General features: G+C 46.5%; 1 protein-coding gene across 7 annotated transcripts; it reads left to right on the top strand.

The window, feature by feature from the left end:
* lrrfip2 (leucine rich repeat (in FLII) interacting protein 2) lies at window positions 1–27,214 on the top strand. Of its 7 annotated transcripts, XM_068741796.1 has the most exons (15): window positions 1–141; window positions 1,236–1,365; window positions 6,626–6,712; window positions 13,916–13,957; window positions 16,959–17,090; window positions 18,089–18,160; window positions 21,651–21,821; window positions 21,900–21,992; window positions 22,278–22,370; window positions 22,932–23,033; window positions 24,176–24,308; window positions 25,232–25,402; window positions 25,487–25,566; window positions 25,650–25,754; window positions 25,841–27,214. In XM_068741796.1, the coding sequence occupies exons 2-15, from the start codon at window positions 1,276–1,278 to the stop codon at window positions 25,949–25,951; spliced, it is 1,482 nt and encodes a 493-aa protein (XP_068597897.1). In that variant the 5' UTR covers window positions 1–141; window positions 1,236–1,275; the 3' UTR covers window positions 25,952–27,214. The 7 variants fall into 7 exon arrangements, with proteins under 7 accessions (XP_068597897.1, XP_068597898.1, XP_068597891.1 ...); XM_068741797.1 differs by lacking the exon at window positions 18,089–18,160; XM_068741790.1 differs by lacking the exons at window positions 22,278–22,370; window positions 22,932–23,033.
* The last annotated feature ends 55 nt before the right edge of the window (window positions 27,215–27,269 follow it).

The raw sequence follows: 27,269 nt of genomic DNA, 5'->3' as shown, positions 1-27,269 counted from the left end.
GGCGGCTGGAAAGGCGGACTGATGACAGCTGTCAGTGAGGAGGACAAAAACTCTTCCGATCTCCGAAGAGAAGCCCAATGGCGCTCCCCTAAACTTGGAGAAAAGGAAAAATACTTTTTCTGAACCACCGAGTACTCGAAGGTAACGTTATGTTTTGGACGCGGGGGGGGGGGGGTATCACTGCCAATTTGCCCCCCCCCTCCCCCCGTCTTCCCGTGAGAGTCGGCCATCCAAGCTAGCAAGTAGCAACTGAGCTAAGCTAACCAGCTAACCTAGAGGTTGTCGTTCCCGCAGCCAAAATCACGCAACAACGCAAAGGCTGGCGTTTAAATGGGGATTACTATCGGATGAAATGCTATTTAGCATTACTAGCTTGATTTCCGAGTGGGTAGCATCAGTCAACGCTAACGCTAGTGGGCTACTGTATACAGCGAAAGCTAAAGCTAACGGGGTGAATTTAACTTTAGCCACGCAGGGTATTCTCCTTTATTACAGATTAAATAGTTTTAGATTTGTTAGTGAGTCGAAAACTGTTCGAGTATGACATTTAGGCTAGCTGGAGTTTGTTGGTTTACGTTAGCCTGAAGCAACTTGTTTGCTACATTGGTCGTCCAACATATCTCTCGTATTTAACCGAGTTTCTGAGCTTGTCAGACTTTTCCTTTTGAATTTTTTGGAACCATGACTTTGCGTTATGTCATCCAAAGTCCTCAGACAAGTGTTCATGTCACGCATTGGGCGCTCTGACTCAAGCTGCTCCTAAACTAGGCGTTTTCCCCAGCCGCCGAGAAGCCTCTTTTGTCTGTGTGATCAGATTGCTAACTTGGGTACTGTCTAAATGTCAGGCGAACACGCACGCGCACGCGCACACCTCATGTTGATTTCGTGGGATATGAATTGAATGAATTTCTATTGAAATTTTTGTCTCAAAGGTTGCACTGGTTCCATTAAAGCTGCATTATGACAGCCACTACTGCGTCTAAAAAATAATCCCAAATGCCATGTCTGACTGCATAATTTGGGAGGATAGGAAGTGAGAGATGAGCTGCAGATGGCCTGTCAAAAGAGCAAATAGACAATGTGCCGCACAATTATTGAAATGTAGTCAAAACTGGACACAGCCGTTAAGAAAATAACAAAACTAATTTCACCTATTTTCCTTATTTGCAGGCCTTTCTTGTCTTTTTTTTCTCTCTTCCTCCAGGCATTGACTGAACATTTTGCATATTCCCTAGCACGACGTATCATTAGTGCGGCTACAGTTCCGGAGGCAGCATGGGGACACAAGGTGCTGGTAGAAAGCGCGCCCCCGTCAAGGACCGTTTCTCAGCTGAAGACGAGGCTTTGAGTAGCATTGCTCGAGAGGTAAGGTCATGATCCAACGCGCGCCTTTCTCCATTTTCATGCAAACTTCCATTGTTGCCATATTCCTTCTTCATTGCTTCCTCGTGCATTACTCACTTATTTCTAAATAGATTTTACCCACTTCAGATTTTCCTATTTAGCTCCTCCTTGAAGCATAAATAGATCACTTAGTCGAGTCAGTCATTGATGTTCTTAATTTGGGTGCGAGTGCCATCACATCAAAAATAAAGGGAGCATGAGTAGACGGTCATAACCTTTATCAACACTTGGTTTACTGGCTCTTATAGGCTGTGGCTGAAAGATGTACCTTTGAAACTTACAGTAAATGTGTGTATCTGTGTATTATTTTTTCCCCTTTTTGTATGTTGTTTGTTCCTTATGTGTATTTTCCTTTTATCTGTAGTCCTTATCATTAATTAAACTAGAGTATATGCTTTGTCTGTTTGCTTTTCATAAATGTTCATGCAAACGTTTTTGGAAATCATAGCATTGCAGCTAATTCACTATAATTGGTATTCCCGATTATTTATGAATTTAACTCCAACATAACTAAAATCTTAGTTATCCCGGCGGTTTATTCTGAAGTTATATTTATTTTGCCAGTACTTGCAGATATCATTTTTTTAGAGCATGTCCAGGTTTTGTTTTCTAAATATTGTGGTACTTGCTGTGTTCATATTTGTATCTCCCAGGGATTTATTGATACCACTAACGAAAAGAAGCACATCTGCAATGAGGTGATTTTACAGATGTCATAAATGCAAGTAGTTCTCATGTTATTCAAGTGAACGTTGAATAGCTCTTTGGTTTAATAGGATTTTTGAGTCAAACTTCAGTCTTGCTTACAGGTTTCCTCATTCCTAAGTGTTCAGTCAGAAGCAAGCATCCTGTTACGCAGGGAATTTCATTCCTGTGAAACATGGTGGTCAGAGTTGTGTCAGTAAATCAGCTTCAAGGAACGTATTTACAAATTCACTGGCAGAACTGGAATAGCCGCATGCGTTTCAGCCTTGGCCAGTGGAGACGGCGGTTTTGGACTGCAGGGAGATAAACTTGATGTGCAGTGTTTTTGTTTAGGGGAAAAAAAACCAACCACGGGCTGCGGAGAGAAGCTGTCTAACCTGTAGTGACATGCCCTGAGATGGTTCTGGTTTGTTCAACAGCAGGACTGTCATTCCTTTTTTCTTTTTTCCACACTGGGGTGTCTAAGAGCCTGAAATACAAAGATCCTTGTTGTAATTCTGTGTGTGTGTGTGTGTGTGTGTGTGTGGCATTGCTGAAATAGCCGCATTGTGTGCTGATTTTTCTCTGTTGTCTTTTGTAGTCCAAAACGTTTCACTAGATTTTTTCATTTATTTTTATCAATCATTATTTATTTGCCATGATTAAATGTAAGAGTCATCTCTGGCATTTAGTTCCTCATTCTTGGGCACTAAGCACACAGCTTCGTAAGCTCTTTTTAGAGTCATACAGGCTGATCATAGAAGCATGACTCAGCCGACCCTCCCAGTCTAGCACTAAACCGGCGTCTCTGTGCAGCAAGCCAGAGATAAGATCAGCGGTGCAGGTAGTTCAAGGGGTCAGCGTCTAACTCGTTGATCATCGTTCAACCGTCAAATATTCTAACCATTACTCTTGTTGTCTGTGCCCGAGTAAGAAAATGTTCTGCCAGTGTTTGGCACGTGTTACTGCAGAGATGGATCGTGAATTTGATCCTGCGCCGTCATCTGGCGAGTTCGGAGGCCTCTTATGTTACTGGAGAGTTGGTCCTTTTGAATACCAGCAGCTTGCTTACAGCTCTGACAGTGACCGAGTGTCAGGATTAAACGGTTATCTCCTGCCCATTGTCACTCTGACGGCCTCTGAAGGATGTAGTGTCAGTTGAACAAAGGAAACCAGTGACTTTCCACAGCATGAGTGTTTTCATAGTTCTAGTTCATCATCCATCAGGTTTAAATTCTGCTATCGGCGAGTCATAATTTCATTGAAAGTGTTGCGCTCAATATTTTGGCGCATGGTAGTAAACAGAGCTCCGGAGAGCGATGGTTGTATTGCAGTTTTCATCTCCCAGTAATTTAAGTGCAAGCTTTTCAAAACTTCTGTCTGATTCTAATACTGTAGTATTAGAATCAAGTTGTCACGAACTGCACTGATCTAATTTTAAGGTTGCAGGAGACCCCCAGATTAGCCATCGAGTGAACTTTGACCTGTGTCGTGGGCCTGGAGTGACGATGCAGAAAACCTTTTTATTTGCATTAAAGCAAATATACAAGTATTTTAGTTATTTTATACTTTATATATATATATATTCCATAGCTCATATGTTGTCTTGGCTTTTTGATGCTGATATCAATGATAATTTGTTATCAGGGATTTTTGCTAAGAATAAAATCAGTGTTTAATCATCTTTGAATAAGTTGAACTTATTTAGACATGGAAGTGATTTTTTTTTTCTTTCCATTTGCTCAATATTTCGACCTATGTGCCGTGTTTTATTATTTTATCAGTATTTATTTATTTTGTATTTACAAATAGTTACATATTTTTATACAGGTTCGAAAATAAAATGTATTCATTCCTTGTAATGGGAACGGCAGCAATTTTGTGCTCGGAAATAAAATAAAATAAAATTAGGTGACCTATCATTCTCTCAATCTAAAGACAATGGGGTGTTCCGGGTAACTTCACGGTGGATTCTGGACTCTTATTACCTCGAGTGCTGGAGGTGTGTTTGGTGGTGAGCTTCTGCTGCTCAGGTTACACCCCCCCCCCCCCCCCCCCCCATGATATAGCTGTGGCCACGAGGCTATAGATAGGACAGAGAGCTCAGCTGTGCTGCTGTGCAGAGCTGGTCGGACTGTCTGACAGCTCGACAGGTGCAGAACTCAGCTCTTCCTGCTCTCTGGTTCCTACAACTTCTTCCTCTCGAACGAAGCTCAGCCTCAAGACATGACCTTTGACCAGAAGGAATAATCGGAATCGGACTAGATTTATTTGCCATTGTCAGTGAAAGGATTCACAAACTAGGATTTTTTTCTCGGTGCAATCATGTAACATAAAACATAAAATAACGATAAATTATAAATGATAAAATGCAAAAATTACAGCAATGCACTGGAGGGCAAGCAATAAAAAAAACCTCATAGGATTACAAAAATCCACCACAAAACGTCAGCAGCAACAGTGGATTCACATCTATGTAGATCAGCAGCAAACACGATCACCCCAGCTTTGTCACCATCCAAGAGTCATGGTTATGTTAAGATACTTTGCTAGAGTGAAAATATGTTATTGTCACATTACCAAGGGTTAAAATACCGAATATACCCAACCCTCAGACTCAAGGGCCTTTTTCTTATTATACGAGATATGGAGATCAAAATGAAGATGGATAAAAAAAAAACAATTTGCTCAGTAGTCTAGCCTGCGTTTACTGTATTCTCTTTTGGTTATTAATGAAACAGGCATTGTTGAAGCACACAGGCTGATTATTCTGGCAGGGCAGATAAGAAATAGCTGGAATGCTGACAGCGTTTGTCTGCACTGTGATACTGCACACGCCATGCGCTGTATTTATGGACTGTCTTTGAGCTAGAGATAAGGGGCTGGTCTCCACGAGCACATGTGCCATTCCTTGTTGGTAGGATGTTTGGTATCAGAGCAAGAATGAAATGCAGTTGATGTTGCACAGTGGCCTTAATTCGCTCATACTTCCACTCAGTTGAGGGATAATTGCATGAAGACTCTTTCCTCTTCCCCCAATAGGAGAGTTTATTGGGTTCAGCGTCGCTTGGACTTAGACACACGTTCTTGCTTCATTTATGTTCAGTTATTTAGATATTGTGAAATTACTGATATCTTTCCAGACTGAGCAGCGACACCGTTGTCACTCACTTGGTTATCTGTCGATGTTGTACTCCTTCTCAGACTCGGTTTGTTTGTACTGATGGCATGTCTCTCCCATGAGACCTTTTTAAAAATGTTCCCCCCCACAAACTGATGGTTAGCATATGTTGATAATGAGGCATCCCAAACACTTCTTCTGTCTGGACAGGACTTCAGAGGAAGGGGTGGGTATAGCAAGCAAAATGTTCACTGATAATCTCTTGGTACGAATCTACTGATTGATTAGTCTCATCCCCCCGGCACACGCATACACAGAGGGGGGCTAATCGTAAATGATTTTGCGGCTCATAAGTGTTACCATCGTATACTGAAGGTTGTCCGGTCTCTGCAGTGCTATTTTTTTCTCGATGGCAGCAGTGGCACAGCTATTGGTCTCCTCACCAGTGGTACCAGGTGCAGGCTGGGTAGTAGCAGCACGGCTGGCGTAGCTACGCGTCTGGAAACTTATTTTCAAATATATACTTCTGGTAGACTTGTGGTCAGGTAGCTTTACCTGGCAGCATCGATACTGCACTTAAGTTTCCTGTGTTTGTTTAGAGTTCCACACGGCCCTGCTTCTCCTGTCTGCCGTGTTGTTCCAGTGCACTCTTTTTCTTTTATTTACTTTGTTATTTATAGCTTCAGTCACCCTGTATTTGTTGTACCACTGCTGCCCTCTGGTACCAGGTACTGCATTGCTAGCAGGCATGGATAAAAATAGATTTAAAAACAATTATAACAAAATGATAATCTAATCATTTTCTTCTATTTGAGAAATGTTAATGAAAATATTCAAAAATACATTCAAATCTCTACCATGTATACTGTACTGTTCATATTATAGTTTGATCAATAGCAGTTTTGTTAGACCTGGTTGAATTTTGAGAGAACGTTTGTCAGTAATTCATTTTAATCAAGGTTTCAGATCCAGATAGATATTTCTGAAAACTCTAACAAATATTTCTTTAAAATTATAAGCCAAGTGTTTTCATGAGCCATTCTTTGTTTATTAAGACAAAGATATGCAGTGAGTGGAATAGTATTTATATGAATATAACTGTCATCCATGATATAGAGTGATACTTTTACAGCTGTGCGTTTTCTAACTAATTCATCAATGCTGAATCACGAAGAGCAGAATCACAAAGAATCAACTGGACTTGTTCAATTTTGACTTATACTCCTGTTGGAGCAGAAAACAAATAAGGGACCGAAACCTGCAAGGCAATCGGACTCCCCAGGAATCATTAGCATTGCCTTTATGAATGCTAATTCTCCCCAGGAGTCCCTAAGGTTAAGGGTCGTTGTGCTTATTCTTGTGCTCGGATGAAGATGCTTTCCTGACTAACCAGTGTGTTCGTGTCGTGTCTCACAGGCAGAGGCGAGGCTTGCAGCAAAGAGGGCGGCTCGGGCGGAGGCCAGGGATATTCGGATGAGGGAACTTGAACGGCAGCAGAAAGAGGTATATTACACACAAAAAAGAGTCTGACTGTGCTTGTTCAACACACAACTGCTGCTCTACGTCTTTGGAGTCTTCCAGTTTTGTTGTTTATGGACTCTGGCCCTGACTCTGGTCGCTAGTGCAGAAGAAGGGTGGGGCTTTATGCCCTAAAAAAACATTTATTTTCAGATTTGTCTCGCAGCTCATACCCACAGAAGGAAAATCCGAAGTGCTGCATGTCCACAGATGAAACCAAAGTTTCTGTTCCTGAAGCGAATGACGTCACTGGGTTTTCATGTTTCAGCGGTTTTTAGTGACGGATGATTGTATGTTTTTCCTGCCACTTCGTCCCTCTTTCCAGATTTCTTACCACTCATCCAGCGGGAGCAACAGGAAATGGGGTCAGATCCACCAGTGGATGGTAGGGTAGGGCGGTGGGGGGGGGGGGGGGGGGCATGAGAGCAAGCGGTGCAGCATTCTACCCCTCTAACAGCCTGTTGTGTGGGATTGAGGCCCAGTCTCCCCTGAACCTTTAGCTACACTTGAGTCACAGGCTGCACTTCCATGCCGCTTCAGTGTATTTGTTTTGGACACAACGTAATCTGTGACCGTATTTGTAGAGCAAGCTTTGGCCTTTGACTCGGCGTGTGTCAGTGTTATACGGCATTTAAAATAAGCTTTGGTGGCCCTGACGTGCAAACCACAATGAAAAGAAAGCACAAGTGCAAATATGAAACGCCAACAACGGCTTACTAAACAATCAAACGAAAGAGAAAACGATCAATCATGATGGCAAAAAGAAACCAGAACTACAAACCAGAACTACAAACCAGAACTACAAATTTTACCAGATGCGGAAACAACCTGGTGTCAACAAAGTTCATGGCTGGCTTGACATTTAGCTTTTCTGGTTTTTGTTTGCAGACGAGACGGTTGCGTTTGCGTCTCGTCTGCAAACACTTATCCGCCCTGCGTTTCACGGATTACGGCGTATTTCCTTCTGTTAAATTGATGGGCCATGCATCTGCCCAGTCAGACGGGTTTAGTGCTGCAACGATTCATCGCTTTAAAAAGCTTCGAATACAAGTTTGTTGCCTTGAGCATTCGTTTAACTAGTGTTGCGTATTACAATCACCCATAAACGAGAGGGGAAGTACCTGAGCATGTCCGTGGGAAAGCCAAGAGCAGGCAGAGGGAACACAGTCTGGCTGCAGGGAGCATGGATAAAGAAGGAGAAAAGAATGATGAGGAAGAAGTCCAAAGAAAACGACAGAAGCTGTTCAAAGTTTGGGACCGTTTCTAGCTGAAGAAAACGGAGAGCGCGGTGCAATGTTAGCGCTGTTAAACGGCGCTGGCACGTCACAACAGTCCTGCATCGATGTTGCAGCACTTAACCAGGAAGCATCCAGCACATTTATCATCTAAAGAGCCAGCAACAAGATAAAATCTATATAATCAGCTAACGCAATGTATGCTAGATTCATATAATTAGGCCCGAGCGCCTATTCTAGGCGTAAGGGGCTATTGCTTTTGCAACGCAGAAGACAAGTTGACGAGCGTAGCGAGTCAACCCTCGACAAAGTTGACGAGCGCAGCTCGTCAACCCTCGGCATCCAACTTTGCCATGCTGTTGAGGACGACCAACACACTCACGCACACACACACCGACACTCAACAGCACACACACACACACCGACACTCAACAGCACACACACACACCCCGACACTAAACAACACAAATGCACACACACAGAGATCCACAAACACGAGTTGACGAGCGCAGCGAGTCAACTCGTGTTTGTAACTGTCTTCCGATGGTTGACGAGCGCAGCGAGTCAACCATCGGGCGACCAACACACCCACGCCCACACCCACGACACTCAACAGCACACACACACACACCCCGACACTAAACAACACAGACACACAGACACACACACACACACACAAACACGAGTTGACGAGCGAAGCTCGTCAACTCGTGTTTGTGTGCCCCCACAGACGCGTAGCCCTCGTCGAGACCATTCCAAAAACGTATTTTGTGTAGAAATCGCATACTCAGAAAAAAAGTTATATTGTTTTTGCAAAAATTCTTTCTTCTTTATTCTTCTTTATTCTTTATTCTGCTGTTTAAACGGCAATTTGACCCCCTGAACATGCTCGAAAACTCACCAAACTTTGAACCAAGCTCAGAACCGGCGAAAAATTAATTATTTTATGTGTTTTGAAATTGGGCATGAAAAAGTGGCGCGCTAGCGCCACCTACAAAAATCACAATGCATTGTGCCTATGGGGGGTCCGACGCCAACTTTGTCGGACAGCCACGAAATTCGGTACACACATGCGTCAAGTCAGGGCAAAAAAAAGAAAGTAGTATGGCCACGCCCCCAGACACACAGGAAGGCGGCCATATTGGATATAATTTTAAAAACTGCAGAGTCAGCGTTTGCACACACACACACTCCAATCCAAACCAAATTTTAAACACTTTTTGACCCTTCCTACCTGGACATTTTAAAAGTGAAACTTTGACAATCAGCCTTACAGCGCCCCCTAGCGAACATTAACAAAAATTGAATGGGAATTAAAAAAATACTTTGCCAGAAATGATTGAAACTTACCAGAAAAGTCCCTCATGTGGTCCCGATCAAAAAACACAATCGTAACCACGTTGTTGTTTTTACGCTGTTGCCATGGCGATGGCAACCCCTCCTATGGGGAGGGGTCCGACGCCAACTTTGTCGGACAGCCACGAAATTCGGTACAGACATGCGTCATGTCAGGGCAAAAAAAAAATGTATTGTGGCCACGCCCCCAGACACACAGGAAGGCGGCCATATTGGATTGAAACTCCTGATGGCAGATAATCCAAATAACGATTTGACTAAACTGTAAGCTACTAATGCAGCTCAAATCTAAACACTTGCGAAGCACTCAGGACAAAAGCGGCGTGCGTCGGCGGGTCAGCTCAACGGCCTGTCGGCCGGCGAGGGCCTACAACGCCGCTTGCGGCTTTAATTAAAGTTCCTCTTTTCAAACGTGTGGCTACATGCTACATGCTAGTTTGTATGTTCGTTGTAGGGAATTTGAAAGGCGTATAACAATCAAACGTCCCACTAACAACGTTATAGTGCGTGTTGAAATGTGAAGACAGTTTTTAATATATACTGTACTTTGAAAATGTTTGATGCGTGCATATTTTATCTATTTTTATTTGCATTGAATGCTCTTGTGAAATTAAAGTGCAATCTCAATGCGAATGAGTGTGCAGTTAAATATAAATGCTATTGCAGGCATTAACATTTGTTAGTTTTATGCCTCTTAAAAATATTCTGAAACACTTTAATGTATTTTTATCCGATCAATAGATGAATTGATTGCTTAAATAATGGATAGCTGCAGCCCGAGACGTGTTCCTATCTTTTTCTGTCGCTACTAATCTCGGTACGTTTTCTGCGCTGCACTTTAGTTTTCTGATTTGCTGTCGTGTTTTTCGAGGAGCTGCTGATGTTTTTTCCTCAAACTTGCAACTGATTTGCACATCAGGCCCACCGAAAGACCTATGAAGCACAGATCAAACAAATGCATATCAGCTGTTCATTATTTATATACAAAAAAGATAACAAAACTAATATTTACAAATGTTTATGACGGCCGTTTGGTTGCTTTGAAGTTGCTTTGCATGACTTGGCCCTTGAGCAGCAACTGTTGAGTGTTGCGGTGACCTTCCTCATGCCGTGACTGAGCTGCTTTACTTTCACTCTGTAAACTTCACCGGCTGTCCTTCCTCCCTCCAGGCCGACTCAGACAAAGCCAGGTCATCTAGTGGTAGTAGATCCAGCAGCCGTCATCGGCGGGTCCGTACCTCCCAGCGAATGCCTTCTTTGTCTGCCAGTATCTCCTTTCAACTTGATCCTTTGATCCCGCGCTTAATCTCTCCTCACCTCTGTCTGGGTTTCTGCTCTGACTCTCCATTTCCACACCAGCAGGGACTGGACGATGATGTCATGTCAGTCCGCAGCTACAGGGTGTGTACATGAACCGGTTTTATTAAGACTGCTCTCAAAGGGCCTCATTGATGTGTAGAAGGCTTATTCGGTGAATACATTCGACTGGAATCCTTTTATTTTGGTAGTGTTCATTTGAGTTGAGCATCAGATGTGTTTCCTGTAGATTTCCTCTGATGTGTGCTTTTCTGTATTTCTCCGTTTGAAGTCGACCTCCTCAGCGATGCGTGACGCGGGAAGTCGATCCAGTTCCCGTACGAAAGACGCCTCGGTGCGTTTCTGTTCTCGGCATGCTGGCGGATTTCAGAATAAAACTAACTGTGCATAGCAGGACTAACTTCCCCCCGTCGGTTTCTACCTGTTCATACAGAACGGTACACGTTCAGAGTGTTTCACTTGTACTTGCTGGAACGCTAGCATCGCCACCGTTGTGTTCACTGGGCTGGTGTGCAGAAACATGAATCGTGTGCTGTCGGGGCCTGTTTAGGCCAGATGCTGCGTATCCTGATAACATTTTTGTGTCTTCTCTCTTCAGTCTTATGGCCTTTCTACTAGCGCTACTCTCAAGAGTTCCCGCTCCACCGTATGTAGTTGTGTGATGAGCATCTGGCTATTACTGTTGGTGCCTTTTCTTTCTTTTTCACCTCATTTATTCTTTTACACTTATTTCCGGGCTGGACAGAGTTCTGTATACAATGACCTGCACGGCCAGAGAAGGTCTTCATCCAGCTCCTCCAAGAAGGACCTGCTGGTTGGTGGACTCCTTCAGTGTTTGTGTCTTTGCTGCAGCCTCAAGCACGGAGGCGCTTGTGGACTAACCTGTGTGGTTTGCGGTGGTGATTTATTCGTAATTCTTAAGCGCGATAAGAACCGATTGCTCATCGTCTTTCGAGGAATAGTTGTTGAAAATGTCTGAAATGCATCTCGGTTTGAAACCTTGGATGTGCTGTTGTTTCTTTGAAGTCCTATTTTGCTACTACCCTTCTAGACTGGGCTGTACCACGATCAGAGGAACTATACCAGCCTGACTAAGACAAAGCCACCGACTCCTCACTCCTCCACCTATCAGCCTCGGGTCTGTCCTCCTCTCAACCCCTACAGACTGATGTAGTTGAAATACTAAATTCCTGTCTGCGCAGTCTAGTTTAAAAGGCATTTATACTCCCAAGGATCATCTTTAACTATAATTACATTTAGTCTCTTGGTTATTTTTGTGGTTCGTGCCACTGATGTTCCCGAGTCGATCACTGTAGACTGTTGGCTTGAGATCTCTTGCTCTGACTCGGTTGCAGTTTTCAGCCTGTAGATGGGGGTGTTGTCACCTGATCTCACTCCTCCTTGCACCTCTTTTGGCCCTAAATTTTACCATTTTACAAAACCCCTCGCCCTGTTTCCGCCTCCCTTTCTCAATGGAGCTTTGTCTTTCCCCTGCCCCTCCTGACAGGCCACTGCCTCCTCTTCCTCCACCACCGGCACTGGGCTGCCACGCAGTTACAGCATGGTCAGTTTCTATCCAGCATCTCTCTGCTTGCTTGTCGTTACCCTCAGAAGCAGATTCCCCCCCCCCCCATCTTATGTTCAGATACGCCCCGGGCACCATTTATATTTTGCTCTTGTACACTCTTGACACACATTTGTGCTTTAGTTCAGTTAACACAAGGATTTGTGTTCTAAAAATGACCTGCTTGAGTTGGAAGTGAAGCTGTGGTGTTTTAGTGGTTTTTCTTTTGAGTCCTATCTCCCACCTTTGCCCCCCCCCCCAGGCTTCTATTTACGACGATGCCGGTCTTTACGGTTCGGGGTACAATTCGAGAGCTGTAAGTTGTGCGACCACAGCAGTATTCCGTTATGCCTGTGGCCTGACGTCCGTCTTCGTTTGGACCCCGCTCCCCGCTCCCCTCTCCCTTCTTTACAGCCCTCTGAATACAGCTGGTGCTCCTCTGGAGCCAGCTCCACTCGCAGCAGCCCTGTGGTGAGAACTTAACGCCACTGCCACCCTGCATGCCAGCTACCACCCTACGCAGATGTGTGCTACTAACTGCCCTTCACTCGCCCCGTCCCAGCAGCAGGCCCGCCTCCTCCGAGTCTTAATCGCCCGTATCAAAGTGCTTACAGCTTGCTTTAGGGAACGGCGTCATTAGTTCAGGCGAAAGTGTGTGTTTTAGTACGTCGTGTGCAGACCAGGATGTTGGAGCAAAGTTTTCTTTGTGGGAATGAGCGAATGAAACGACGTGCTTTACCTGGTTACAGTCTAATAATCGGTGAAATCTAGACTGCTGCTAGATGGTTAGGACTTGCCCTTTGAAGTGTGTGTGTGTGTGTGTGTGTGCGTGCACATACCGTCCTGCATTACTTTGGCTCCTCACCTGTGTGTGTGTGTTCCTCTCAGTCCTCCTCAGACGATGACACCGTCAGCAGTGTGTCCCAGGAGCGTGTCAGCAGAGGTCGCAGGGACAGTGTGGTGAGCTGTAGGGCCTGAAGCTGTCCTGTCTCGGTAGTCGGGTGTTTGTATGTTTGGGGCTCTAATTATCAGCTTATCATGAAATGGATCTGCTTTGAATGACACCAGCCTGTAAAATGTCTTTGTGTCCCTTCTGTCCTTTTCCTCTTTGATGGTTTTTCCTCTCTTGCCCTCTGTTGTTCTTTCTCTGCCTCAATATCTGTCCCTCTTCCCATTCCCGTCTGTGCAAGCAGTCGTCTGACTTCTCGGACATTAGTGAGTCGGCTGCTGATTATTTCAGCCGCTCCAACCGGAGGGGCAGCATTGTGTCTGACCTCGATGACTTGAGCATCCCCGATCTGGATGCTGTAAGTGGCTGATCAGTGCAATACCTCTGATGAATGCACTCTTCTACCAGTGCTGCATGTTGTTTCACTCATCTCAGATTCTGACAGATTTCTTTCAGTGTGTGTGAGTGTTTTTGGCAGTCCTATAAATGAATGGAGTGCAATAAAGTTAAGTCGAAAACGCGGTTTCATTGGTGCATCAGCATGGAATTAAACGGTGTGTTCCTTAACGGAGATGTGTGATTCACATTTATGCCTCGGCTCTTAATGATCTGTGAACATGCAGCACTTGCCACGGGCTACTAACTCTGCACTAATTCCCTTATTTGCAGATGAGGAAAGGACTCCAATCACCAAAGTCACAGGCTGCAGTGGTTTCCCGTTAGTCTACATTTCATGGTTTAATATTTCCTCTCTCTCTCTCTTTCAGCTGGATGAAAAATGTGACAAGCAATATTCAGATTACAGTCGGGTGAGTGCTTTAAAAATCCTCTCCAACCGCTGGAGAGCTTTTTCATCAACGAGCCGTATCACAATCCAAACCACGACACTTACACGGCCGGATCAGATTTCCATAACTAAATAACTACACCCCGACTCGACCTCCGCCGAGCAGCTCGTTGGATTCACACCGTCCACGTGGTTCCATAAACATTGGTCAATAATTAACCGAGAGATTGACGACCACGTTTTGAAGCATGTTAATGATCAATTGTTTTGAGCTTGTAAAAGTTTACTTGAATGTGTTTTTATTTTTATTTTTTTTTGTTGATGGTGTAGGCTACTCAAATCAATTGTATTAATTTCTTGAACTAGGGGCAGGCTAATATAAGAACTGTTTTCTTCTTGCTGCTCCTTTCCGATCATGAAAGTGCTGATTGAAGTTGTGTACATTATGTACGAATTATGCTGTCCACAAAGGAACAAAAATAAATAAATAAAAAAGCTCCATTGACTGCAATGTGAATGAACATTTCAAACTGATACTAAACACAGTATTGCGTTATGTTTTTTGATCTCGTTAGTCTAAATTTTAATCTCTAACTTTACTGTTTCTCCATTGCCTTTTTATAAAAATCCGTTTTCATGCCTTGGGTTTGTTTGTGCTTGAGTTGTTGGGGATGGAATAGTCAGTGGGCACCCTGAAGTGGACATTGATGATGATTCGTTTATTTAACAGGGACAGCGCACATTAATAAACATTTCTGTCAATGTGCCAGAATTAGCCAAAAGGCTATTTTTCATCTGTTGTCCCTGGACAGAAATTCCATGGCCCCAAAATATAAATACATATGAAATAAAATTAATAAAAATACAGATATACAATAACCACATAATTAAAAACTATATCAACTAAAACAATTTCAAGTAACAGTAAAACTTAATGTCTATTAACTAAAATTTTATAAAGCAACTAAAATCATAAAAACAGGTGACATTATAAAACAACAAATTAAACAGCAGTTTCTCTCAGTGACGACACAACTGTGTGCTAATGAGCCATTCCTTAAGGTGAAATTTAAATGCATTACAGCTCTCAAGATTTCTGACGATAACTGGGATAGAATTCCACTCATGTGCAGCTTTAAAGGAAAAGGCAGATTGACCAAATTTGCTTTTCCTGAGTGGGATAACGCAGTCCCCTCTTGCAGCACCTCTAGAAACTCGATGTGTGGCAGTTCTTACATCCACAAACTGTCCGAGCGGAGGAGATGTTAAACCATTAATAATTTTGTACATCAGACATGAATTTATATATTTAATCAAATTTTCCCAGTTTAACAATTTGTATTTATTTAATATTGGGCAGTGATGAAAATATGCTGGTTTTTTGTCCAGTATTTTAAGCGTTTGTTTGTACAGAGACTGCAGAGGTATTAGAGTAGTGATACTGGCCTGCGACCAGGTTGTTAAGCAGTAAGTGATATGCGAAAGAATCATAGAATGCATATACATCAACGACGCCCCTGTCGACATGTAATCCCGAGTGAATCTAAAGTTTGAGAGACTGAATTTAACTCTATTACAGACCTTTTTAACCTGTTTTTTGAAATTAAGTTGTGAATCTATAACGACTCCAAGGTACTTGTATTCGGAAACAATCTGCAGCCTTTCCCCCAAAACAAAGACATCTGGGTCAGCACCAGAGCACTTTGTCTTTGAGAAAAACATGCAGACCGTTTTTGATAGATTTAATTGCAAACAGCACTGCTTCAGCCAAGTTGTTACATGAACCATGATGTCTGTGAGTTCTTCAGCAACTTGTGTAGTACTGCTACCAAAAACATAGATAACCGTATCGTCAGCATACATTTGTAAGTCGATGTCAGGACAAACAGAAGGTAAATCATTAACATATAAAGAGAACAGCAATGGTCCCAGGACAGAACCTTGAGGAACACCTGTAGACTGACCTAGAACAGCTGATTGATGGTTTTGTAGTTGAACACACTGAGAACGGTGTAATAGATATGATTCTAACCATCCAAGTGTGCGCAGTGAAAAATTAAAGGTAGACAGTTTAGACAGGAGGATTCTGTGATTGACAGTATCAAACGCCTTTTTCAGGTCAAGAAATATTGCTCCGACAACACCACTTTTATCCATTAAAGATTTGATCCTTTCAACAAAAAAACAGTTTGCCGTTTCAGTCGAGTGTTTGGCCCTAAAGCCAAATTGCATTGGATGCAGAGAAAACGGGCCAGTATTCAGATAGCAAGTTATTTGTTCTGCTACCAATTTCTCTACCACCTTTGACAGTGTCGGGATTATACTAATAGGCCTATAGTTGCTAGGCAGCAGAGGATTTCCACCTTTAAATATAGGAGTCACAACTGCCTTTTTCCAAACACTTGGAAATTTTCCCTGGGAGATTGAAAGGTTAATAATTTTGGTTAATGGATAAAGTATTGATGAACTGAGCTCTTTGAGCATGACTGTGTCCAAACCAAAGACATCTTTTGCTCTTGACGTATTTAACGATTGAATAATTCTCCTAACCTCCATTTCACTAACATTTCTTATACTGAATGCTGGTTCATTTGTGCTTAGTGTTCTGATATTTGTTTTGCCATCAGGAAAACATTGAGCAATCGTGGACACAGAGTCAACAAAGTAATGGTTGAGAACCTCTGATTGAAGTGACCCATCATACAGTGATGACCAAAATCAGCAAGAAAAACAAATACATTCTGCAACTACAGCAGAATGTAAATGGTTAGGACGGCATCTGTTAAAAAAGTAAAGGGCTTTATGAAGCTACTTTTTGTTATATATCAATCTTTTGATCTGCCACAATAATGTAATACATTTAAATGAGAATACCTCAAGTTGAGGGCTTTTCTCAGCGATTTTTCAGTGAGCTTAAAAAAGAGGTTAATTACATTCATTAATTACGGATCATAATTAATTAGTCTCATCGAGCTGATTCTGTGCTTCTCTAACTGCTTCTGTGAAACGTTGTGTGTTCTCAGCCGTCTTCCCGCTGTGCCACCCCGGGCCTCTCTGCAGCCACGTTGGCATCGCTGGGTGGCACCTCATCACGACGGGGCAGCACGGACACGGGCAGCATTTATGACCCGGACACCAGTCTGAGTGAACTGAGGGTAAGATTTATAATGGATGGCCGACAGTGTCACCCCAGGAAAATGTCTGCATACGAGATCACTTTAACATGTTGATGGATGTTGATCATTTATTGTCACAGAGATTATTCTGTGATGCTCTAAGGTTATTTTACATTGAACCTGATCTGCCAGCCAAAAACAAATAAAGAATAGCTCAACATCTCCTGAAAAACAACTGTAGTACATTTGGTAGAAAAATCACAAAGTGCACTGAGTCTACAAAGATTTTATTGAGGCAGGTGCTGCATTTTCTGACTCCCTGCCCATCCTCTATAGGCCAGTGCTTCACAATTGTTTCCTGTTAAACACCCTAGAGCAGACCTGGGCATTGTACGGCCCTTTGGTTGACTCTGACCGGCCCGTGTAAGGTTAATTGGAAATTACAAAATAAACATTTTTTCTAATTTTCCCTCATGCATGGACTAAAACTGCATTCAGTGACAGTTTACTATGATGTATCTTTCTTAATGAGCTCAAAGACAATATTGTGATGTCAATTTGCCATCTAAAACATTTTAACCTACAAAACAAGTTTGTGTAGGTCGGTTGGGCGGGAAAAAAGCGATTTCAAGAAAATGGATTGATGGCACATTTACATGTAGACATGAAAGCGCTACTGCCACCCACTGGAGCGGATGTGCAATTACACTTTACTCTCGTAATGCAATGAAAAAGTAAACTGTTGTTTTGCAATTGCATGTTCTTCTGGGTGTTAGACGCACCCCAATAGTGACAAGTGGCAGTGGGTTTATTGGGCAGCCCAAGTGGACCTAGTCCCATTGGTCGTGCGGACTTAATTTCTGCCAGTTTTCCTTTAAATATGCACGGAGGACTGGACGTCCTGTGGCGCTGCTCTTTGTATCTGGGTGGGCTAGTCCCATGTCTGGCGGCGCGGGCTCTTTATCTCTCCTTGATACCCCCCCGTGCCCTCTGATGCCCCGGCTCCTCCTCAACCATTCCTTCACTCTGCTCTACAGGATATCTATGAACTAAAGGACCAGATTCAGGATGTAGAAGGGCGGTACATGCAAGGGCTTAAGGAGCTAAAGGTAGAGGGGCTTGCGCTCGCAGCATGCCTTCTCTGGGAGCAGCATGGCTTCACCCCCCCCCCCCCCCCCCCACTCACGTTACCCCTCTGTACTCCCTCTTGTAGCTCCTAACAACCACAGCCGTGTCTTTGCGTTCCCCCCCTACGAGTAAATCTCCTGTTTGCATGATCTTCTGTTTACTTCCTGTTTTGATCCAAACTCACTGGTCGTGCTTGAAATGGAGACACGCCCACATTCCAGCTGGGTTTGAAGTGTTGAGAAGAAGCACTAGACAGCTGTCGGTCTGAGCTCGGCAGTCGCCTGCAGCAGCTTTGTGTTCTCTTTGACTGGGCACTGTGTGTTTCATGAGAGTAGTTCACTAACAAACCTGGCAACCGAGGGCTGTACTATGACTGGACTTCAGACTGGTGCTGTTAGACGCTACTATGACAGTAGATTAGATGCTTAGTTCATTCAGTGTCAGCTAAAGTGGATGAATGCATGTTTGATTCAAATGTGGACCGCGCCTCCTGTAAAAGAATGCAGGGGGGGGGGGGCGTCAGGGTGCGTGTTTAAATATGTATTAGTACCAGGTAGTCGAATGTGTGACGCTGTGGTGAGCAACGAAGCCGGGAGGCCGGTTGGCAGCTGACTCATCATCAGTGTTACCATGTACTCTACTGATTGTTGAAAATTATCTTAAAACCACACTTTTTTTTTTTTTACAATTCTAATAAAATAAAGCAAAAAACCTTTGTATTTATAAGGGGTTTTAAGGAACCATAATTACTTCCCTCTTAAAAGCTGGATCGAAATGTAAAATTACGCAACAAATGCCTCGACCGCCTTGGTTTACGTCTGCTGTGGGTGAGATAATACAAGTACACAACATAAGGAAGTAGTATCGTAATCTTCTTGACTTTTCAGTGGCACTCACTGGTATTTATCCTGCTCAGAAGAAACCATTACAATCTGTAGTTTTAAAGATATATTTGTGACTGTAGTTTTCTTTTCTTTTTCTCTGATTATTGACCCCCTACATCCTCTTTTTTTTTTCTTTTACTTACAATGGCCCTAAAGCACCATCACAGTAGGATGCAGGTAAAATAGTCTTAAATGTGTGGAACCAACACAAGAGCTACGACTCTGTGATCGTTTTGTTCATTAAGATGAACTTCCTGAAGCAGCTCGGCTACAGGACGACCTGTCGGGGTAGCAAGCTAACCTGGATGAGACAGTGTAGGGGACGCCTGGATGAGGCGGTGTAGGGGACGCCTGGATGAGACGGCGTAGGGGACGCCTGGATGAGGCGGCGTAGGGGACGCCTGGATGAGGCGGCGTAGGGGACGCCTGGATGAGACGGCGTAGGGGACGCCTGGATGAGGCGGCGTAGGGGACGCCTGGATGAGGCGGCGTAGGGGACGCCTGGATGAGGCGGCGTAGGGGACGCCTGGATGAGGCGGCGTAGGGGACGCCTGGATGAGGCGGCGTAGGGGACGCCTGGATGAGGCGGCGTAGGGGACGCCTGGATGAGGCGGCGTAGGGGACGCCTGGATGAGGCGGCGTAGGGGACGCCTGGATGAGGCGGCGTAGGGAACGCCTGGATGAGGCGGCGTAGGGGACGCCTGGATGAGGCGGCGTAGGGGACGCCTGGATGAGGCGGCGTAGGGGACGCCTGGATGAGGCGGCGTAGGGGACGCCTGGATGAGACGGCGTAGGGGACGCCTGGATGAGACGGCGTAGGGGACGCCTGGATGAGACGGCGTAGGGGACGCCTGGATGAGACGGCGTAGGGGACGCCTGGATGAGACGGCGTAGGGGACGCCTGGATGAGACGGCGTAGGGGACGCCTGGATGAGACGGCGTAGGGGACGCCTGGATGAGGCGGCGTAGGGGACGCCTGGATGAGAGGGCGTAGGGGACGCCTGGATGAGAGGGCGTAGGGGACGCCTGGATGAGGCGGCGTAGGGGACGCCTGGATGAGGCGGCGTAGGGGACGCCTGGATGAGGCGGCGTAGGGGACGCCTGGATGAGGCGGCGTAGGGGACGCCTGGATGAGGCGGCGTAGGGGACGCCTGGATGAGGCGGCGTAGGGGACGCCTGGATGAGGCGGCGTAGGGGACGCCTGGATGAGGCGGCGTAGGGGACGCCTGGATGAGGCGGCGTAGGGGACGCCTGGATGAGGCGGCGTAGGGGACGCCTGGATGAGGCGGCGTAGGGGACGCCTGGATGAGGCGGCGTAGGGGACGCCTGGATGAGAGGGCGTAGGGGACGCCTGGATGAGAGGGCGTAGGGGACGCCTGGATGAGACGGCGTAGGGGACGCCTGGATGAGGCGGCGTAGGGGACGCCTGGATGAGACGGCGTAGGGGACGCCTGGATGAGACGGCGTAGGGGACGCCTGGATGAGACGGCGTAGGGGACGCCTGGATGAGACGGCGTAGGGGACGCCTGGATGAGACGGCGTACGGGAACGCCTGGATGAGGCGGCGTACGGGAACGCCTGGATGAGGCGGCGTAGGGGACGCCTGGATGAGGCGGCGTAGGGGACGCCTGGATGAGGCGGCGTAGGGGACGCCTGGACGAGGCGGCGTAGGGGACGCCTGGACGAGGCGGCGTAGGGGACGCCTGGACGAGGCGGCGTAGGGGACGCCTGGACGAGACGGCGTAGGGGACGCCTGGACGAGACGGCGTAGGGGACGCCTGGACGAGACGGCGTAGGGGACGCCTGGATGAGGCGGCGTAGGGGACGCCTGGATGAGACGGCGTACGGGAACGCCTGGATGAGGCGGCGTAGGGGACGCCTGGATGAGGCGGCGTAGGGGACGCCTGGACGAGGCGGCGTAGGGGACGCCTGGACGAGGCGGCGTAGGGGACGCCTGGACGAGGCGGCGTAGGGGACGCCTGGACGAGACGGCGTAGGGGACGCCTGGACGAGACGGCGTAGGGGACGCCTGGACGAGACGGCGTAGGGGACGCCTGGACGAGGCGGCGTAGGGGACGCCTGGATGAGGCGGCGTAGGGGACGCCTGGATGAGGCGGCGTAGGGGACGCCTGGACGAGACGGCGTAGGGGACGCCTGGATGAGGCGGCGTAGGGGACGCCTGGATGAGACGGCGTAGGGGACGCCTGGATGAGACGGTGTAGGGGACGCCTGTCATAGTGCAGCCCTCCGCCTGGGTCTCAGCTGATGCAGTTCTTCTAGATCGTCTTTCTACTTTGCCAGATTTCTTTTCACACCATTGTCTCGTTTCGCTCCTGAAAGTGTTTCAGCACATTCTTATTATCGTTGTCACCTATTGCTCATCTCATAACATGTTTAAAAAAAATAGACAAGGTACTTCAATGCGTGTCTCAGCATCGCGCCTGTAGAAGAAAAGGTTTGTGTCGTGTGTGTGTGTGTGTGTGTCTGTGTTTTAAATGTGTTTCATTCAAAGAATAAGCTGATGCCATGCATGCGAGCTCTGCTTTGAACCACAGCCTGTTCGTTGACACGTTCCCGACTCCGTCAGGAGTCACTCACCGAGGTGGAGGACAAGTATAAGAAAGCCATGGTGTCCAATGCACAGCTGGACAACGACAAGGCCAACCTCATCTATCAGGCGGACACGCTCAAGGACGTCATCGAGGAAATGGAGGAGCAGATGTCTGAGATGAAGAGGGAGCTGGAAGAAAAGTCCAAGGTGAAATATCGGCCTCTCGGACCACGCTTGTGTTACCGATACGGAAGTGTGTCGAATGCTTCTGTCTTGTGCCTTCAGGAACTAGAAAGACAGAAGCACACGTGTACTGTCCTGCAGCACAAACAGGAAGAACTTAAAGAGGGAATCCGTCAGAGAGATGAGCTAATAGAGGTAAGGAGCGACGCCTGCGTCCTCCAGCGCGATGACATCGACACCTGAAGGTGTGCAGACTAGCACAGCCTCTGCTCTGCAGGGATATGATGACCCCCCCCCCTGTCTCGTGTTCTATTTGACACAATCATTCACATCTTTCTCAGCATTACCCCCCCCCCCCCCACCTCTTTCTATCTCTCGTTTCGGTATCCCTGTGTAAATGTGTGCTCTCTCTTGTGTCTGTGTTTCATTCCTTGGCATTCTGCGCCGCGTCATCTCGCTACTGCTCTACAACTGTTCCAGGAGAGCCAGCGAATGCAGACAAAATTAGACGCCCTCACCAGGGAGGTGTTTGACCTACAGGAAACGATTAACTGGAAGGACAAAAAGATTGGGGTAGGAGGTCCCGCGTGGGTTCTCTGACAGGAGGCGGTAGACGGTTGAACCTTTAGCCTCTCATGCTGCCTCTGCATGATGGAGTCCCTGAAGCGTTAGCACGTTACCAGGACCTGCCCACAGTCACAGCTTGGACTTTTGCATGTCAAAGTAACGGGTGTTTCTCTACTAACAACGCAAGAACGTTGGTCGTGAAGCTCCATGTGCAACCTGTGAAAGTCACCTCGAGCATGACGTGCATGGTTCCACCTCTGGACCGGCTGCTCTTATCAGGTCACCGTGTCAGATTCCTAATAGTCAACGCGTCATGCTAGTTTTTGTGACGGTAAAGAGGATCTACTGGCTCAGTACGATTAGTCTTCCGCTCCTCCCAACCTTTCCTAGCAGTGTCTCGAGCATGTGGCCTTGCCCTCCTCGTCTGTGCTTGTCTGGTCTCTCCTCCGTTGGCTTCACGCCTGCTCAGTGCGTGTTCATGTATGTGAGAAGTCTTGCATGTCTGTCCAGAGTCTGTCCAGCTTGTCATCTGCCTCTTCTCTCTCTTGTCTTCTCCTGTGTGGCCAGGCCCTAGAGAGGCAGAAAGAGTACTTTGATTGCATTAGGAATGAGAGAGACGAGCTCAGAGATGAGCTCGCTGACATCAAGGGGAAGGCCAAAGCCGGAGAGGTAGGTCTTCCCAAAGTCCCAGAAGAATGCAAGCAGGCTAGAGGAAAGAGTCGCAGTCCTGAAGCTCCTTTTTTATGCTTCTTGGTCGGAACCACAGCAGCTAATATTACAGGACCTGCTACTGTTTGGTACTTCTGACTCCCACCTCTTATTGTCCCCTTCTTCCTGTCCTTCACCACGACGACGGGATATTATATCCTATAACTGGTGGATTGGTGTTCATAGGCGGTAAACATGTAATGTCACTGTTGGAGACACAGCAGCGATGTTCTTGTGTTAAAGACCAATTTTGGTCTTTGTGTTCCTTCAGGATTCACTTACGGTAATTCATCATTATGCCAGAGTGTCAAATTACATACATGTGATTTGCATACGTGACTCCAAATGAATAAGTGGGAACTAAAAATTTGAGACGCTACAGTGTTTTCCCCCCTATATATTTCTTTTTCTATATATATATATATTTCTTTATTTATTGTCACCTGGTTTTTGGTATAAATACTCTGTCTCCAAATACTACTGCTAACATGGAAATATCTTCTGTTGCAAGGCGAGCATTATTTCAACTCCGTTTCATATCAGTGGGTTTATATTGACATAAATCATCATTTGATGACTGTTTTCTCTCTTGTTTTAGCTGTTCTTCCACAATATCCAGTAGGGCTGCACCGATTGACATTTTCTGGCCAATCACCGATCTTTAAAAAGCCTGACCTGCCGATTCCGATTTTGGCCCGATAGCGATTTTAGCGATAGCATAAAATCTTCTACGTTCCAATCTTATTTTATTGAACACAAACAAAACGTGTTCAACAGGTTACACTGCAGACCTGTTACACAACAGTATTTTGCTTTTACAAATAAAAGGAAATGACTAGGTTTGAGGTCGTTAATAAAATTGCATCTATCTATCTACAGGACAAACTAACAAAACAGCCTAAACCACCAATAAGGTGTCCCGAGTCAATCTAAAAATAACTTGCAACAGGTTACATGACAAAAGCTCCTACAAACATTCTACAAAAGTAGTGCAGCATGTGTAACATTTTCAAAAGCTAACTGGTGATGATGAGAATGATAGATCAGTGGACTTCCTCTCTTCTTCTGGAGTCGATCCTGAGTAACGTCTTCCCTCGCTACAGAAACATGGATTAGTGATTATCCCAGACGGAACACCAAACGGAGACGTCGACCATGAGCTCCAGTCCTCAGCGATCACTGTGGTTTCCCAGGAGGCAGCACAGTTGTTGGAGTCTGCAGGAGAAGGTCCGCTGGGTGAGTCTATAGGAGGAGGAGGAGGCCCGCCTGGCGAGTCTATAGGTGGAGGAGGCGGCCCGCTGGGTGGGTCTATAGGAGGAGGAGGAGGCCCGCTGGGTGAGTCTATAGGAGGAGGAGGCCCGCTGGGTGAGTCTATAGGAGGAGGAAGAGGCCCGCCGGGCGAGTCTATAGGTGGAGGAGGAGGCCCGCCGGGCGAGTCTATAGGTGGAGGAGGAGGCCCGCTGGGTGAGTCTATAGGAGGAGGAGGAGGCCCGCTGGGTGAGTCTATAGGAGGAGGAGGAGGCCCGCTGGGTGAGTCTATAGGAGGAGGAGGCCCGCTGGGTGAGTCTATAGGAGGAGGAAGAGGCCCGCCGGGCGAGTCTATAGGTGGAGGAGGACCACCGGGCGGGTCTATAAGAGGAGGAGGAGGCCCGCTGGGTGAGTCTATAGGTGGAGGAGGCCCGCCGGGCGGGTCTATAAGAGGAGGAGGAGGAGGCCCGCCGGGCGGGTCTATAGGAGGAGGAGGAGGAGGCCCGCCGGGCGGGTCTATAGGAGGAGGAGGAGGAGGCCCGCCGGGCGGGTCTATAGGAGGAGGAGGAGGCCCGCTGGGTGAGTCTATAGGTGGAGGAGGACCACCGGGCGGGTCTATAGGAGAAGGAGGAGGCCTGCCGGGCGAGTCTTTAGGAGGAGGAGGCCCGCCGGGCGGGTCTATAGGTGGAGGAGGAGGCCCACTGGGGGAGCGCCTCTACTAGTAATCCTTCATGAGACGGAGCTTCTGCTCAGCTCTTGAGCTTCAGATAACAGCCAGGCAGCAGAGTTGTGTATTAAATTACCACGACTACCCAACGCTGTAGGACAGAACTGGTATAACGCAGAGTATTTATACAACTACAAAGTATTTATTTAATATTAGTGTTCCATGTGTTTCGTGCTTCTTCTAGACGTGAGGCTACGCAAGCTGGCAGAAGAGAAGGACGAGCTGCTGGCTCAGATCAGGAAGCTGAAGAACCAGCTGGAGGACGAGAGACAGAAACACGTGAAGCTGGACAGTTCGTCCACAGACGGCGAGAGGATGGAGAACGGCACAGACGTACAATTTATTGAGCTGCAGAGTAAGTCTCCCTCGTCAGTGTCCGCCGGGCCACGCGTGAAGTTCACCTTTCAGAAGGGTCACCTGCGTCTCCGTTTGTCCGCAGGAGACGCCAACAGACAGATCAGTGAATACAAATTCAAGCTGTCCAAGGCAGAGCAGGAAATGGGTACGATGGAACAAAATGTAAGTTAAGAACGTGTCATGATAAACCGTAGCCCGCGTGACATTTTTACAAGCATTCAACAGGCTGTACATTTTGTTTCCAGATCAACAGACTTGAAGGCCAAGTGTCCCGGTACAAGGCGTCCGCAGACAGCTCTGAGAAGGTGGAAGACGAGCTCAAAGCGGAGAAACGGAAGATGCAAAGAGAGGTAAAGACGGCGCCCCCCCCAGTTTAATAAGCCGAATGTGAAGCGTCCGCCGACTGAACGGAGCGTCTGCCCTCTGCTCCCCGCAGCTGCGCACGGCGCTCGATAAAATCGAGGAGATGGAGATGACCAACAACCACCTCGTGAAGCGCCTCGAGAAGATGAAGGCCAACAGGAACGCCCTCCTGTCGCAGCAGTGAGGGCCAGGCGACGTCGCCATGGAAACCCTTACAAACTCACACCTCTGACTGCTATTCTGCATCTGGAGCACATTTCCATTTTTAGCTGTAACACTTCAAGGACGTGTCGCTAACCAAAAATACACTCTAAAAAAAACAAACATATTGTAGCACAGGCGGAAAGCTGAACCGTGTGGATTTATTTTTCTGGTCTGGGGAGCTGTTTTTGGACGAAATACACAAACTTAAAACTGTGGAGTTTCTGGACATTGCATCTCTAATCGCGTGCATTTGAGAGCTTCGTACTACATGTTATCCACGAGATTGTACTTCTCTCTGGCGGGTGCTTGGCTGTACTTTTGTTTTTCATAAGTTGCTATGAATGAGTCTGACGTTCGGCTGCTGCACCTTCCCAGCTTCCCCCTCCTCGCAGTGAAGTGCCTTTTCACACCGGGAGACTGGAGGGGTTTGCACTTCTCAGTGAGACGGTAGTTATTTTAACAGGTACAGAATGATGTATTTAAAAAAGGAAAAAGGTGCGGTCGTCGTTTGAAAGTATGTAGAACCAACTGCGTCTGCTGCGCTCTCAGTGAAATTTTTCAAATATTTAAAAGATTTCTTGAAAATAAATGTGTAATTTACACAACTGTGTATAAAATCCTTTTTTTATTTTTTTCATGTCCTTGTTTTCAAGTTTTCTATTAGAAAATGTGCACACACACAGACAGTCTCCGGCTGCATGACTTCATGAGACTTTGTGTGTGATTTAATGAGCGCTCCACATGGAGGCCCGGTCATGTTGATGTGCAGCAGTGTCCACCGTAATCCATCGGGTCCGTGCGGGTTTTATTAAGGGGGGTTGCGCTTTTTAGCGCTCATTTTTAGCAGCATATGTTCCTCCAATCAACTGCGCCCACGCACAAAATGACAGAACCCGCGAGAACCGGCGGATCGCGCGTCTGGAGCCGGAACCTCCTCAAACACCACGTCGATCAGCTGATCGGAGGAAGCACACGCACGTCACACCAGCCCTGAAAATAAATGTTACATCAATTCAGATCATGTTCTTCGTTTTGTTTTGTTTTGTTATTGTAAAATGTCCGGTTTATTTAAGGGTATGGCGGGGTGGACGGAACCATCGTGGGGGTCCCCCCCCCTCACATTCAATTTAGAAACACGCAGAACGCAGGTATTGAAACACCTGTGGAAATCATGAGCATTGGCGTGCAGCATCTTGCGCGTTGTCGTTGACAACCAGCGTGAGTTAGTCAAGTTCAAAGCGTCAGTTAGTGGCAGACGTGTATAAAGCTGTGGAAACCTGCAGACTCATCAGTGGAGC

Source organism: Brachionichthys hirsutus, chromosome 7, assembly GCF_040956055.1.
Source record: "Brachionichthys hirsutus isolate HB-005 chromosome 7, CSIRO-AGI_Bhir_v1, whole genome shotgun sequence".
Lineage (NCBI taxonomy): Eukaryota > Metazoa > Chordata > Actinopteri > Lophiiformes > Brachionichthyidae > Brachionichthys > Brachionichthys hirsutus.
The sequence above is the reverse complement of the archived record's forward strand: the minus strand, read 5'-3'. Positions and strand labels throughout refer to the sequence as shown.